This window comes from Rhinatrema bivittatum, chromosome 3, assembly GCF_901001135.1.
Source record: "Rhinatrema bivittatum chromosome 3, aRhiBiv1.1, whole genome shotgun sequence".
Lineage (NCBI taxonomy): Eukaryota > Metazoa > Chordata > Amphibia > Gymnophiona > Rhinatrematidae > Rhinatrema > Rhinatrema bivittatum.
In genome coordinates this window covers 536532293-536544779 of record NC_042617.1, presented here as the reverse complement: position 1 = coordinate 536544779, position 12487 = coordinate 536532293, and the positions used below count along the sequence as shown (strand labels likewise).

At 43.4% G+C, this 12487-nt stretch overlaps 1 protein-coding gene across 4 annotated transcripts in view; it reads left to right on the top strand.

The window, feature by feature from the left end:
• The first annotated feature begins 5810 nt into the window (after positions 1 to 5810).
• SNX17 (sorting nexin 17) overlaps positions 5811 to 12487 on the top strand; it is a 147134-nt gene continuing 140457 nt past the window's right edge. For 2 of the 4 annotated variants that reach the window (XM_029596353.1, XM_029596352.1), the window contains exon 1: positions 5811 to 6311. In XM_029596353.1, the coding sequence (XP_029452213.1) occupies positions 6252 to 6311 (60 nt within the window). In that variant the 5' untranslated portion in view covers positions 5811 to 6251. The remainder of the gene's footprint in view (positions 6312 to 12487) is intronic. The other 2 variants (XM_029596350.1, XM_029596349.1) reach the window with 1 other exon arrangement.

Here is a 12487-nt window from a genome sequence, read left to right as displayed (position 1 = left end):
AATCTATTTTTGAAATTGGGAAAGTTTTTCCCAACACCCCTGGCATATGTTGGAACCAGAGAAGAACTTACCTACCCTTACTGGGGAAGGCATTTTATACCAGGACACAGTTAAGAGCAGGAGGGTCATCAAATGAGGTACTATGGACAAAGCAACAACTGAATTTTTGATATGTATTTTTTTCTCATCCTGTTTATGATTTTGGAATCCTAGTGTGGATACTCCTTTTTAAGTTGAAGCAGTGGCGTAGCGAGGGAGGGGGTGAGAAGGTGAAAGAATTAAATATAAAATTGGCATGACTATCTTTAAATTGATCAGTCCTGTCCTTGGTCCAATGCTATTTTGAAGTATTATCAACCATCTAGAAACTTACAGTCATCTCAGAGGGGCCTTTTAGACATTCCATCACCTAAATTGGCACGATTATACATTACTCGGGAATGCTCTTTCTCTGTTGCTGGTCCAGTCCTCTGGAATTCCTTTCCGATAGAACTTTGGTGATTTGATTTGGTTAAAACATTCAGAGGACTTTAAAAGACCTTTTTATTTAAATTAGCCTATATGTAATTCTTTACATTTGTATTTTATTGTATATTGTTTCATTTTATTGTATTTTATGCTATACTATCAAATTTTATGCTCGTTTTACTGTACATCGCCTAGGCCTATTTTAGAGTTAGGCAATTAACATATTTTAATAAATGTAAAATGTAAATGTAAGGGTAAAAGCCCCCAGGGGCCAGGGCTGTAGAGGGCGCCTGGGGGCCTCTTTTGTATTCTTGTTTCAGCCATAGGCCAGGTCGATGGCAAGAAGAGAGTGTTTGAAATTCCTGCTGTTTCTGTGACCTTAAGCATTTCTGCAAGGAGGATGGTGGTGGTGGGAAGTGGGGGAGGTGCAGGGGAGGCAATACAAATGTATTGGCCTCCAGGTGTCAGAGACTCTTGCTACACCACTGAGCTAAAGTAAACTCTTTATTTATTTGAACACCAACCTTGGACTCTGAACCTTATTCATGTGTGCTCTTTTGGATCAGCAGACACCCTGAGTGCTGGGCAAAGAATGAGAATGACTGTGCAGCCTGGTTACCCCAACATAGCACCTAGGGTCCCGGAAGCTTAGGGCTCCTCCCCGCTGGAGGACCCCCAGCCCCTAGGGTTGAAGTTTGTGAGAGATAAGAGAAGTCCAGGAGCGTAAAGACAGCCCTGGGACTTTGCTGTAGCCCCTGCATCAGGCACAGACCCTCCACCAGAGAGGGGGGTTGCAAGGCCACAGGTCTGAGTTGGAGACGGCAGACAAGTACCTTCTGCGTGCTCAGCCTTTGAGCGGGAGAGTCACTCAGTGTTTCAGAGGCAGAGCTCCAGTTCCCAACCAGGTCAGACCCTGGTTTAAAGCTGACGAAAGCTCCTTTGGCCCTGAACGCTCCCAACATCAAAATCCTTTTTGGGAGCTATGAACTCCCACTAAAACCAGTCAGGAGCCTTGGGATCCTGATGGACTTAGTGCTATGTTATCCCAAAATAAAGCAACTTTTAAAAAGTTGCTTCTACCATCTGTGACTTCTACATAAACACTCTCTATACATTGAGAAAGCAAATATTGGTCACAGTAATCCATGCTTAGATTACTGTAACATGTATAATGGTCTGACCACTAAGGATCTAAATCAGCTTCAATTAATTTAGAATGTTGCAGCTCAATTGCTAGAGAGCTGCAAGCGGTGTGACCACATTGCATCCTTTTTGCAAAATGTTTGCTGGCTATTAGTACCCTCTTGGGCTAAATTTAAAGTTTGGCCTCTGCTCTTCTAGGCCCTTAGATAAAACAGGCTAGATTACTCTTGAAAGCTTCTGTGTTCCTCTTATGGAGCATCCTTAATTATATCTTCATCAAAGCAAATCAAGCAATCCAACACCCACTGGCGAGCTTTCTCAGGAGTAGCCCCCTTACCTGTGGAACTCACTCCCAGAAGATCTGTGCCTAGCTCAGAATGACAACCAGTTCAGAAAGCCTGACATTTCCATCCGGCTTCTAATGGGTGACATGACTGACTAGCCAACAGCATGCTCCCCATCCAAACTGTACTTGTAAATTACTCACAGGTCCTAATGTTTTACCTGCATGATCACATTATTTATTGTAATTACCTTTGTTCTACTCTTTGTGTGTGTTACAATTGCTGGCTCACAGGAAGCCCCCGAGAGCTGTTCACTTACCTCCAACATCCGCAGTGACGTTCCACAGTCGGGTTCCCACGAACGGCTAAGCTTTTCCTGTGGAGCATGGACGCCATCATCCTGGCCCCTGCCTCTGCCCTCCTTAGGCACGTACGCACACCAAGTCCTCAGCTTTCAAAGGCTCATGGTGGGAAAAGGGCCGTGATGCCCCCTGATAATGTCAGTGCCTCAGCCCTATAAAAAGGCCTCTCTGACTCCTCCACCTTGCCTCAGCAACGGGTCTCCTACATCCCAGTATGTAATATGTTACTGCTTTCTGTTTCCTGTGGTCCTGTTCCTTGCCTTTTCTCTCTAGCCTGTCCTGCTTCACTCCTTCTCCTTGTCTCCCCAGCCTGTCCTCAGACTGAATTCTGGATCTGACCTTCTCCTGGACTTTGACCATTCTCACTTGCTGCCTGCTACTGATCCTTGTCTGGACACTGACCCTTGCCTGAATTTTGACCATTCTCACCTGCCTCAGACCCTTTTCTGGCCCTGAACCTATGCATTCGCTATTTCCCTAGAAATTCTTGCCTGAGACCTATCAGCCCCTGGAACCTGAGAGCTCAACCCAAGGGGAAAGGGGTTGATATAGGTGAAGCTCCAGTTCAGTCTCTTCTTTGCATAGCTCTGCCAGCTGTCGGCGAGAGCCTACGGGGCCTACCCCAAACGCTGTGACAATCTCACCACAGGAGCAAGGGTCCACAAATCTTACAGTCTGTTTATATCTTCTACCACCTTTTGTCCTCATTACTTGTTTATTAATTGTTCCTCCATTTGTCTGACTTGTTTGATTGCTGCCTCATCTCCTGCACATTAATGTGAAAGCAGAGGTTCTAACATATACTGTGCCGACATGATGCATGTTATATGATTCCTGTCTTATTGTCCTAAACCAATTTGCCTGTCTATGTGCCTAAGTCCAATTTTACTTGCTATATAGTGCCTAGTGAAGCGTTAATAAATCACAAATGAAAATAAACAAACTGGAATTGTTTTAAATTATATAAAATAAAAAATAAGCAAGAGAAAGTGAAATAACAGTAAAAAAAAAAATATCATCCCAGGAACTGTACTCTGTATAATTGCAGAAAAGTGTTATGCAGTCTCTGTACTCTATCTCTGTTCAGTCTGTGATCTAAGCCCCATTTTGTCTCTTTACTTCAGAGTCCAGATATTGTTGTGCTTGCCCTAAATGCTACTAGATTTTAAGGCAATTCCCAGTACAGTGTAAGCAGGGGGTACTTTGTCATAGTGTTCCTGTGAAGGTTTTGTGATACAGGCATGCCATATGTTGGGCAAGGCCCACTATAGGTTGAAGCACTCTTCTGGCAATAAGATACCTGGAAACAAGAGTGAATGTGTGATATTTTTATTTTTCTAAATTAGAAACATTGCCTAGAAGTCATAATGCAAACAACCAAAGATCTAGTTTTTATGATGTGACCTTTGTCACTCTAGGACGCTTATATGCTCCCTTTTTACCTTTCACTTAATTCTGCAATCCAATCTGAATATCAGCCGGGCTATTTCTTGGCAATTTTACTTCCTTCCCTTTTTAGTTTCTTTATTCCTTGGTATCCTTTCTATTGTCCTTGTGTAATGTATTTCTTTATTATTTACATTTGTTCATGTTTTTACACACTTTAGAATAAAATTTTGTTGTAAATCTCTTTGGAAGATTTGATCTGGAAAGTGATTAACCAATAATTTTAAATAAATACATTTTGTCTATGGCTAGGCCTCCTTTTAAAAAGAAATCACCTTCTGGAGACCATGCTTCAGCTGAGAAACAACTGGCAGGAAATAAAGGTCAATGCATAAAAATAATTATCCTTTTATTGGACTAACAATAACCTTTCTTCAGGTAAAAAAAAGGGGAATTTTCAAAGGAGTTACGCACGTAAATGTAACATGCTATTGTAGCAGTTCTCAAAAGCCATTTACACTATTTACTCAGTTTTACGCATGTAAATGCTTTTGAAAATCAGGCCCTACATGAGCAAGTCAGTGAAAAAGGTGACATTGCCTGAACATACAAGTGACTCAGGGCCCGATGTAATAAGTGCATAGTAAAACTGTGCACTGAAATTCATTGATACATACATAAAATTCCATATATTTACTGTAACTTGATACAGTAAATATATGGTATGCTAATGCATACTTAAAAAAGCAGGCAATGCTAATGCGAGAGTTAAAAAAGCAGGTAAATCCATTTAAAATATGGGAGGGAACTGGGGACCGGCCGATCATGTCGCCATGGGTAGGTTTTAAAATCCCCCTCCTGCATCTGCGCGACTATGAGATTTTATAACATGTGCGTGCTGGCAGGTGCATGTTATAAAATTGGCATGTCCATGTGCGCATGCTGCTTTTAAAATCGACCCCTTTATGTGCAGCAAACATGTTTTCAGATGAAGGATACCTTGTCTTAGTGAGGGTACATTCCGTCAGGCATAGGCACATGTGGGGAGCTTGCCCATCACCTAAGGACAACACCCCTGATTCCAGGCAGCGTTATCAGTGATGTTCACATAGCTTGGTGAGGACTACTACAATTTGCCCAATTTTTATTTTTTAAGAGAGAAATTAAAACAAAAATCACTAAAAGTTCCTGTGCATTCATGCTGGAAAACTTCCTAAACAAATGGTATAACTTCACCGATTACAAAACTGGAATTAATCTGAAGCCAGAAAGTAATAGGGTTTGAAATACTATCCAGAGAAGCAGCAAAAGAAGGAAAAAAAAATAACTTTGGCAGGATAATATCTGGAAAATGTATTCTGGAGCCAAAAAATGCAAATAGCTTTGGCTCCTACTGGAATATGTTATGCTATCAGCAGCAGATGTGTTACTTTCTATTGCCTACTAACCAGAAAAGAAAAACAAGCCTTCAGCGGAAAAGAAAACCTTCTGTTAGTACAGCCAGCTCTGGCAGCAATTGTTGAATATTTTTTCCTGATTTTAATTAATGCAAGATGCCGCTCTGATTCATTGTTTAGTAACTGTTTACATTTTTTATTCAATTACATTCATCTCACGAAGCCACAATTAGCCAACCCCCAACTAACGCAGGGTATAATTAAAACTGCAGCACATTGTTTCTAATCACTGGTTCAAAGTACAGCAACAAATTGTGTGAAAATGATCTGAACACATAACCGAAACCCCAAACAAAACTAGAACCATGGGCTTTTCTACGGCAGACTAACGAAATGCAGTCATGTATGTTTCGTCCCCATCGGCTCCGCCCCGCACACACGGATCAGCAGACTCGTGCTCATCCTCCTGTCACTTCAAGAGCCAAGAGGCTGGGTGTCACAACACGGTCGGCCTATACCACTCCTCTTACAGGGGCGCACCTAGCCCACAGTTCGTCTTAGCTTCGGCAAAATGAGCCCTGTTAGGGATTCTGAAAGCATTGTTAACATTGACGTTTCTTAGATTGTAAAATGATAGATTTTTGCATTTTCAAAGAAACACTGTGAAAACACGATCCCTAAATGTCCTAACTGATCCCTACCAGGGAAATCCAAACGCTCTCGGGTCCTACCATTCTCACATACGGAGGAGGGGGATTTTCAAGTTGGCTCAGGTTGCTCCTATCTCTTGGGGCTGGCTCGCTCCTGTGTCTCCACGGAAAATGCTCGCTGCACCTCCTCTGATTTTCCCCATCCTTTGGCGTTAAACCTTTTCGTACACGCTGAGGCGCTGTTCACCACCGTTCCCCCCCCCCGCCTCCACCTCCTGCGAAGATGGCGGAGGGTAGGTAGGCAGAAGCCAGGAAGTTGCTTGCAGTTCGGAATCTCTGGCGGCTGCGGCTCGAGACAAGCGCTCGCCTAAGGTGAAAGGGGAGCAAAACGTGCGCGCACGCGCTCCCCCGCCCCGCCAGCGCGAGTTGGGCGGGCGGAGCTCGGGACGCGAGACGAGTGCCGGACTGAAGCAGCTCCAGCGAGAGCAACGGCGCAGCCCCGGTGCGGGAGGAGGAGGAGGAGGGGTGGCCGCCGCTTCCCCTCAGGAGCCGCACTGGGAGATGCATTTCTCCATTCCGGAGACCGAGTCCCGCAGCGGGGAGAACGGCGCCGCCTACGTGGTGAGTGAGACTACCCGTGCCCCCCTCTCGCCTGTGCAAAGTTTAGCACCAGTTTTACCCGACCCGCTAAAAAATAGTGCCATAGTTTGATTGGTAAAGCCGCAGTAGTTATTGTAGTGGAACGCACTCATTTAATGAACCTGCCCCGGACCCTTTCTCCCCAGTGACTGGACCCGGGAGAGGAGAAGGACGCTGGACTGTTGTGGGCACGGGACATGAGAAGGAAGAAGGGCCGTGTCCTTGCCGAAGCCGGGCAGAGTGGCGGGGGTAGAACTCTGCCTTGGCAGTGTCTTACCTGAGTTCAGTCTGCTTTGTTTAGGATGACATTTTAATTTATGACACGCCCCCTCCCCCAAAGAGTGCCCGAGGCGAGATACAATCATACCGAACATCGAAACGTGCAGAAATTAACAATTGCACGATACCTAATGACAACGTTATGAGAAAAATTATGCCTGGTTAAAAAGTAACCTAGTTACGTAAAATCAGCACTAACAAATAATTAAAATGGTAGAACAGTCCGCTCGGCCTGCCACCTTCTCATTGCGGGAGTTGCGGCTGCTGCATCCCTCTGATTTAGAGTAGGGGCGGGCACGCGTCCCACTCAGCCTCTGTCTGCACGTTCAGACCGTCGACAGTCCGCGCTGGCCCATTTTAAACAAATCCCAGCTTTAGGCAGTAGACTTAATCCGGCACGCTGCTGCTGCTGCATGCACAGTACACGTTCTTTCCGTGCTAGGTTTTGTGACTGTGGAGCTGACTTTGCTTAGACTTGGGTTTTCTGGAGCCCCGGATTCCATCACTTCCGGTGTTTGCATAGCACGGGGCTGCGCTGCTGGAGAGACAGGATTGTGTTGCTGCACGTGCTGGTGGTGTGCATCACAAGGGCAATTAGCCAAAAAGAAGCGGATGACCTGGTGAAGCTGGAGGGATTTGCTTTCCTAAAAGCTGGTTAAAATGGTTGTTAAGTTCCAAAGATTTGGATGTTTGGGTTTGAAGGATGCCCCCCCCCCCCCCCCCGTTTTTCACTCTTCCCCGTACTCCAGGACACCCCCTTAACTCTTTTTGTATCAGTTGTGGTTTAAAAAATGCATTTGTTAAGAGCTTTTTGTTGTTGATAGTGGATGTTTACTCCCCCGCCCCCTCCCCCATTGACGGTAGTATAATCCTATTTCTCCAAGATATCATTTAAAACGTAATTGTGCTACATTCATGAGGATCAGCAAAAAAAAAATTTTTAAATCATCAAATGTGCATGGGTCACAATTGAAAAGGTGCACTTTATGGAGTACATAAAATTTCCAAAGGCATTCTTGAAGTTGAGTGCTAATTTCCATATTTGTGTGTGTCCATGTCCATTTTTAACTTGTGCACACAGTTTACATAATTATAATCCTAATCTTCAATACATGTGTATAACTTTTAAAGTTAGGTGCCTATTTCTGCACACATACAGTTCAAAACCAACACAAACAAATGGTCCTGTGCATAATTCAATCCAGATTTGTTGTTCACTTTTCCATAAAACAGGAAGGAACAGTCACAAAAAGTAAATACAATAACAGTGTATAAGGCATTTCACAGTATACATACTGTAAAGTACACCTAAAAATCTGAATAAATTTTATATGTGGAAGCAGACAAGGGTGAGGCAGAGTGAGAGGATGGATTTCTGAACTCTCTTTAATTGCATTAGATCCAGTAATAGACTGTAACCGTAAACAATTGTATCACTTGCACAAGCAATACAGGTGTTGATATGTTGATTTTAAGACATTTTATTTTTATTTATTTATTTAGGAATTTTTATATACCGACATACTCGGAGTATCACATCGGTTTACAAATAACATGAACTTGGCATATTAGTGCTTTACATGTAACTAATCAAATAACAGATAACTGCAAAAGAATGAAATGAACACTTAAACTTAGCGTACATCGAATGACGAGAACTAGTTACAGAGTTTACATAGGAGATATACAAGGAATGGGTTGTGGGGGTGGGGAGATGAGGGGAGAACAGGTAGAGCAGGGGGGGAAGGGGGGGAGAGAGGGTGGGGGTGGGGGGGGGGGGTGAGTACTAGGGAGAAGTTCAGGGAGGAGATTCAAGGGGGTGTTTAGCCAGGTTAAGAATATGCCTGTCTAAACAGCCAGGTCTTAAGATTCTGCTTGAATTTCTTTGGGCAGAATTCCTGGTGTAGGTTGACAGGCATGGAGTTCCATAGGGCGGGGCCATCTAATGAAAGTGATCTAGCTTTTGTTGAAGCAAGGTTGTAGGGTTTGGGCGAAGGTGTGCTTAGGGTGGCTAAGTATTGATTTCTGGTCGGTCTTGTGGAGGAATAGAAGGTTAGAGATTCTTTGAACCAGTTCATGTTAGTGTTATGGAGGGCTTTGTGGATGATGGAGAGAGTTTTGTATTGGATGCGGTATTCAATGGGGAGCCAGTGTAAGTCCTTGAGGACGGGTGACATGTGTTCGCTTCTGCGGGTATTGATGAGGATGCGGGCAGTGGCATTTTGGAGGATTTGGAGTGGGTGGTTGGTATTCTTGGGGAGACCAAGGAGGAGGGAGTTGCAGTAGTCATTTATTCTAGATCAGTTTCACTCTAGACCTTAGTATATTTATTTATTCTAGATCAGTTTCACTCTAGACCTGTGGTCTTTCCATTTAAACATTTCTTAAATTTTCTTATATCAAAATCTCTGTGATTCTCATAAATGTGTATACAATGTTATTTCTTTCCCCCCCCCCCCCCCCCCAACCTTTTTAGTCACTATTCATAGTGGGGCATCCATAGTTTTTCAGATGTCTCCAGGTATGGTTGCTATTTAGTAATTACTGCATCCCTGTTATGCATATTTTTTTTTTTTGTCTGTGAGCGCCCTTAGTTTTTCTCATAAGGTCTGGTTTTGAGATAAATATTTGGTAGGTTTCCAGGAACAAGAAATCTTGTTCCTGGACTCTCGATGCTATGCAGGCTGCCAGCAGTGCAGTCATTAGTATCTTTATATAAATACCTAAATATATTTCTCATTTCTGGGCCTAAAATTTTCCCACATAATTTATAGGTAGTATGGTTATTTCTTTCTGACTCCCAAGTTCATGGTATTATGCTTACTTTACATAGCATTTTCATTCTCAGTCCCTGAGTTATTTATGTTTAAATATGTATTCCTGCCTATCCACCACATTCATAGTAACATAAACTCATTAATGAAGGCAGAAAAAGACCAAATGGGCCATCCAGTCTGCCAGTAAGCTTCTTTTGGTAGTATTTGCTGTGCTGTGTAGGTTACTCCCATGTTTCTCTTTTACTGGATGATGAGCCTTTTTGAAAATTCAGACAGTGTTGCCTGACATGCATTGCCTACGGACTTGGCCATTGAAGCAGTTCTGTGCTTTTCCCTAATGTCTGTGTATCAGTACCCCAGGCCAGTGGTTCTCAACCTTTTTTTATGTCAGGACATACCTAACAGATGGTTCTTGCATGCGTGACACACTGAACACTTGATCGTCATGGGGCTAAGTACATATACTGTGTATCTACAGGAACCGCCCTGACCCCCAGGAATGGGTGCAGAACAGAGCTAGGACATTCCCCGTTCAATTTACCATACAAAAAAGATATTTCTGGTGTCATCTCAGTAACAGCAACATAAACATTCTCTCCTACTAGGCGCAGTAGCCTTCCTTATGAAAAAAACTGTAATTTACCACCAATATATGTCCTATTGAGAAAACACAACAAATAATATTGATACAAATGCCTACATTCTAGTAATATACCTCACCTCGGTCACACACACAAAACCAACCTTCACCAAGTATAAAAAGACCATAAATTACAAATATGGACAGAAACTGGAATGGAAGCTCAAAAAAGCCACTCTGCATGCAGTGCAAAACTGAAGAAATGGAAACAGAAATATAGCATTTAACAGACTCCCAGGATCTGCAATAATGCACACAAAGTTGCACCTGCATTATGGAACTCATTCAAACAGTAACAACCCTACCTATGAAAAGGCAACACTACAAATATTTAACCAGGCTCCAGGGTAGCTAATCAACGAATTTCCCAAACAGCAGCATGGCAGGAAATCCCTGCTGCCACATTCTCAGCTGACTGCTCTGCGCCGCGATGATTGCAGCACAGGTAAACAGCTGAGTGTTGCCTTCTTAGCGCCGCAGGGCCGGAGGGAGCCTTGGGACACAATTTCTGCAGTGGCGGCGGCAGCAGCAACATGGCCCTTTCTTCCTCCTGCGTGCCCGGTAAACAGCACTTCCGGGCCACAGGGGTAGGAAGAAGAAAAGGCCATGTTGCTATTGCCCGGCTTCCACAAACACTACTGCCGTTTCTCTCCGGGCTTGAATGTGCTGATAGCACGGGCAGGAACGGCAGCAGTGTTCGTTGAAGAATTCTTTGGGGTGAGGAGAGGGAGGGAAGAGCAGTGGGCGACCAGGATGTGCTGGTGCTTGGTGACACACTGGTTGGGAACTGCAGCTCCAGACTATAAAAGTCAGGTTGTCATCTGAATCCAATTCCTCCCCGCCCCCATCTGTCAAAATGGAGCTCGATGTTGTAGTTGCGTCAAAGGCATCAAGGCTTATTAGTTAAAGGGTAGTAATCCCATGCCTTCTGTTAAAGGTAGTAAAATAAAAATTAACATTAAATAATAGCACAAAACATTAATGAGCAACAACTTACCAAATTAAAAAATCATAAAACAAAATCATAAAATCAAAAGTACATACATAAATAAATGATAATAGAAATGGTCAACCACATTCAGCCTACTCAGTAATAATAGTGCCAGAATAATAACAAACCAAGCTAGATTGAAAAACATAAGTGTTGGCCTACAGAACTGTTAACTGCTCCCAAAAGCTTGAGTAAACAAAAAAGGTCTTAAGAGTTTTTCTAAATGATTTTTTTGAAGTCTCAGCCCTAAGATTTGCAGGTAAAGCATTCAAATTTCAGGGCTTGCTGCCATAAGAGTCCGCTCTTGTGTATCATGGAGGTGTATGCTGATCTTAAGACACATGATGGGGTATACAGTTTTAGCATTGATGTGAAACAGGACGAATTTTAAACTTCACTCGGCAGAACACCGGTAACCAGTGCAAAGAGAAGTGTTGATAGATGGTCACTGTGCCGAGCAGCTGTAAGATCCCTAGCCGTCACCACTGCGTTCTGCGCAGACTGTAGAGCTGCGAGGTGGAAGTGGGTCGTCCTGCATAAATGGCATTACGGCAATGTACGTAGACCAAATAGAATTAAAGCTTAAAGTACAGAACAAAAATCATCAAAGTTTTCAGATGGGTAAAAAGATCTCCCTGCAACTTTTCCGTATCAGCTGGTTTATTCGGGGGATTTATTTTTTTTTTTTGTGGCTTTTAGTATAACCTGGGAAAATTGCTGTTGGCCTTCACTTCCTTATGTGGTAATTAGTAAACATAGTGATCCCCAGTGTAGATCCTCAGCTGCCACTCCCACACCTCTCTCTCTCTCTCTCTTTCTCTTTCTCTCTCCAGCATGCGACATGCCACTCTGCACCAGTGCCAGTATGTGACTTATTTTTTGGTAGCCTTTCCATCCAACTCGCCAACCATTTCCTAATCCATTTGCTTACGTCTTGCCCAAGAGAATTGTAATAGAAACTATTTACTGCTTCTCACAGTGCTTATAGGGCTGTGTTTCTCAATCTTTTGTATGCCAGGGATCTGCTAGTTTCACTTTCCTTAAATTATTTGGGCTTGTTGCAGCACTTCTGAGTGGTGGGAGGAGGGGGGGTCCCCCATATGGTCTTTAATCTCATGAGTCAGTCTGCAGCTGGTCTGTCCCATCTCAAGAAAGTGACTAGACAGTTGAAGAAAATTTTCTCAAAACAAAAAAAAAGCCCTCTTCCTCCTCCCCCTTTCCTCTTCTGGCCAATCAACAATATTGTCTTCAGAAAAGACAAAAAAAAAATTACTCCCCTCTCCCTCTCACCCAGCCACCAGTTGATCATTGAAAAAAAAAAATCCCTCCCTCTCTCTTTCCTACCCCCATCCAGTCAGCCATCAGCTCATTATAAAAACTTTCCCTCCCTCTCTCCTGCCAGCCAGCAACACCACTGCAATTAATTCCACCTGCCCTGTAGACTTTTACTTTTCCAGATGGGGGCTGATCC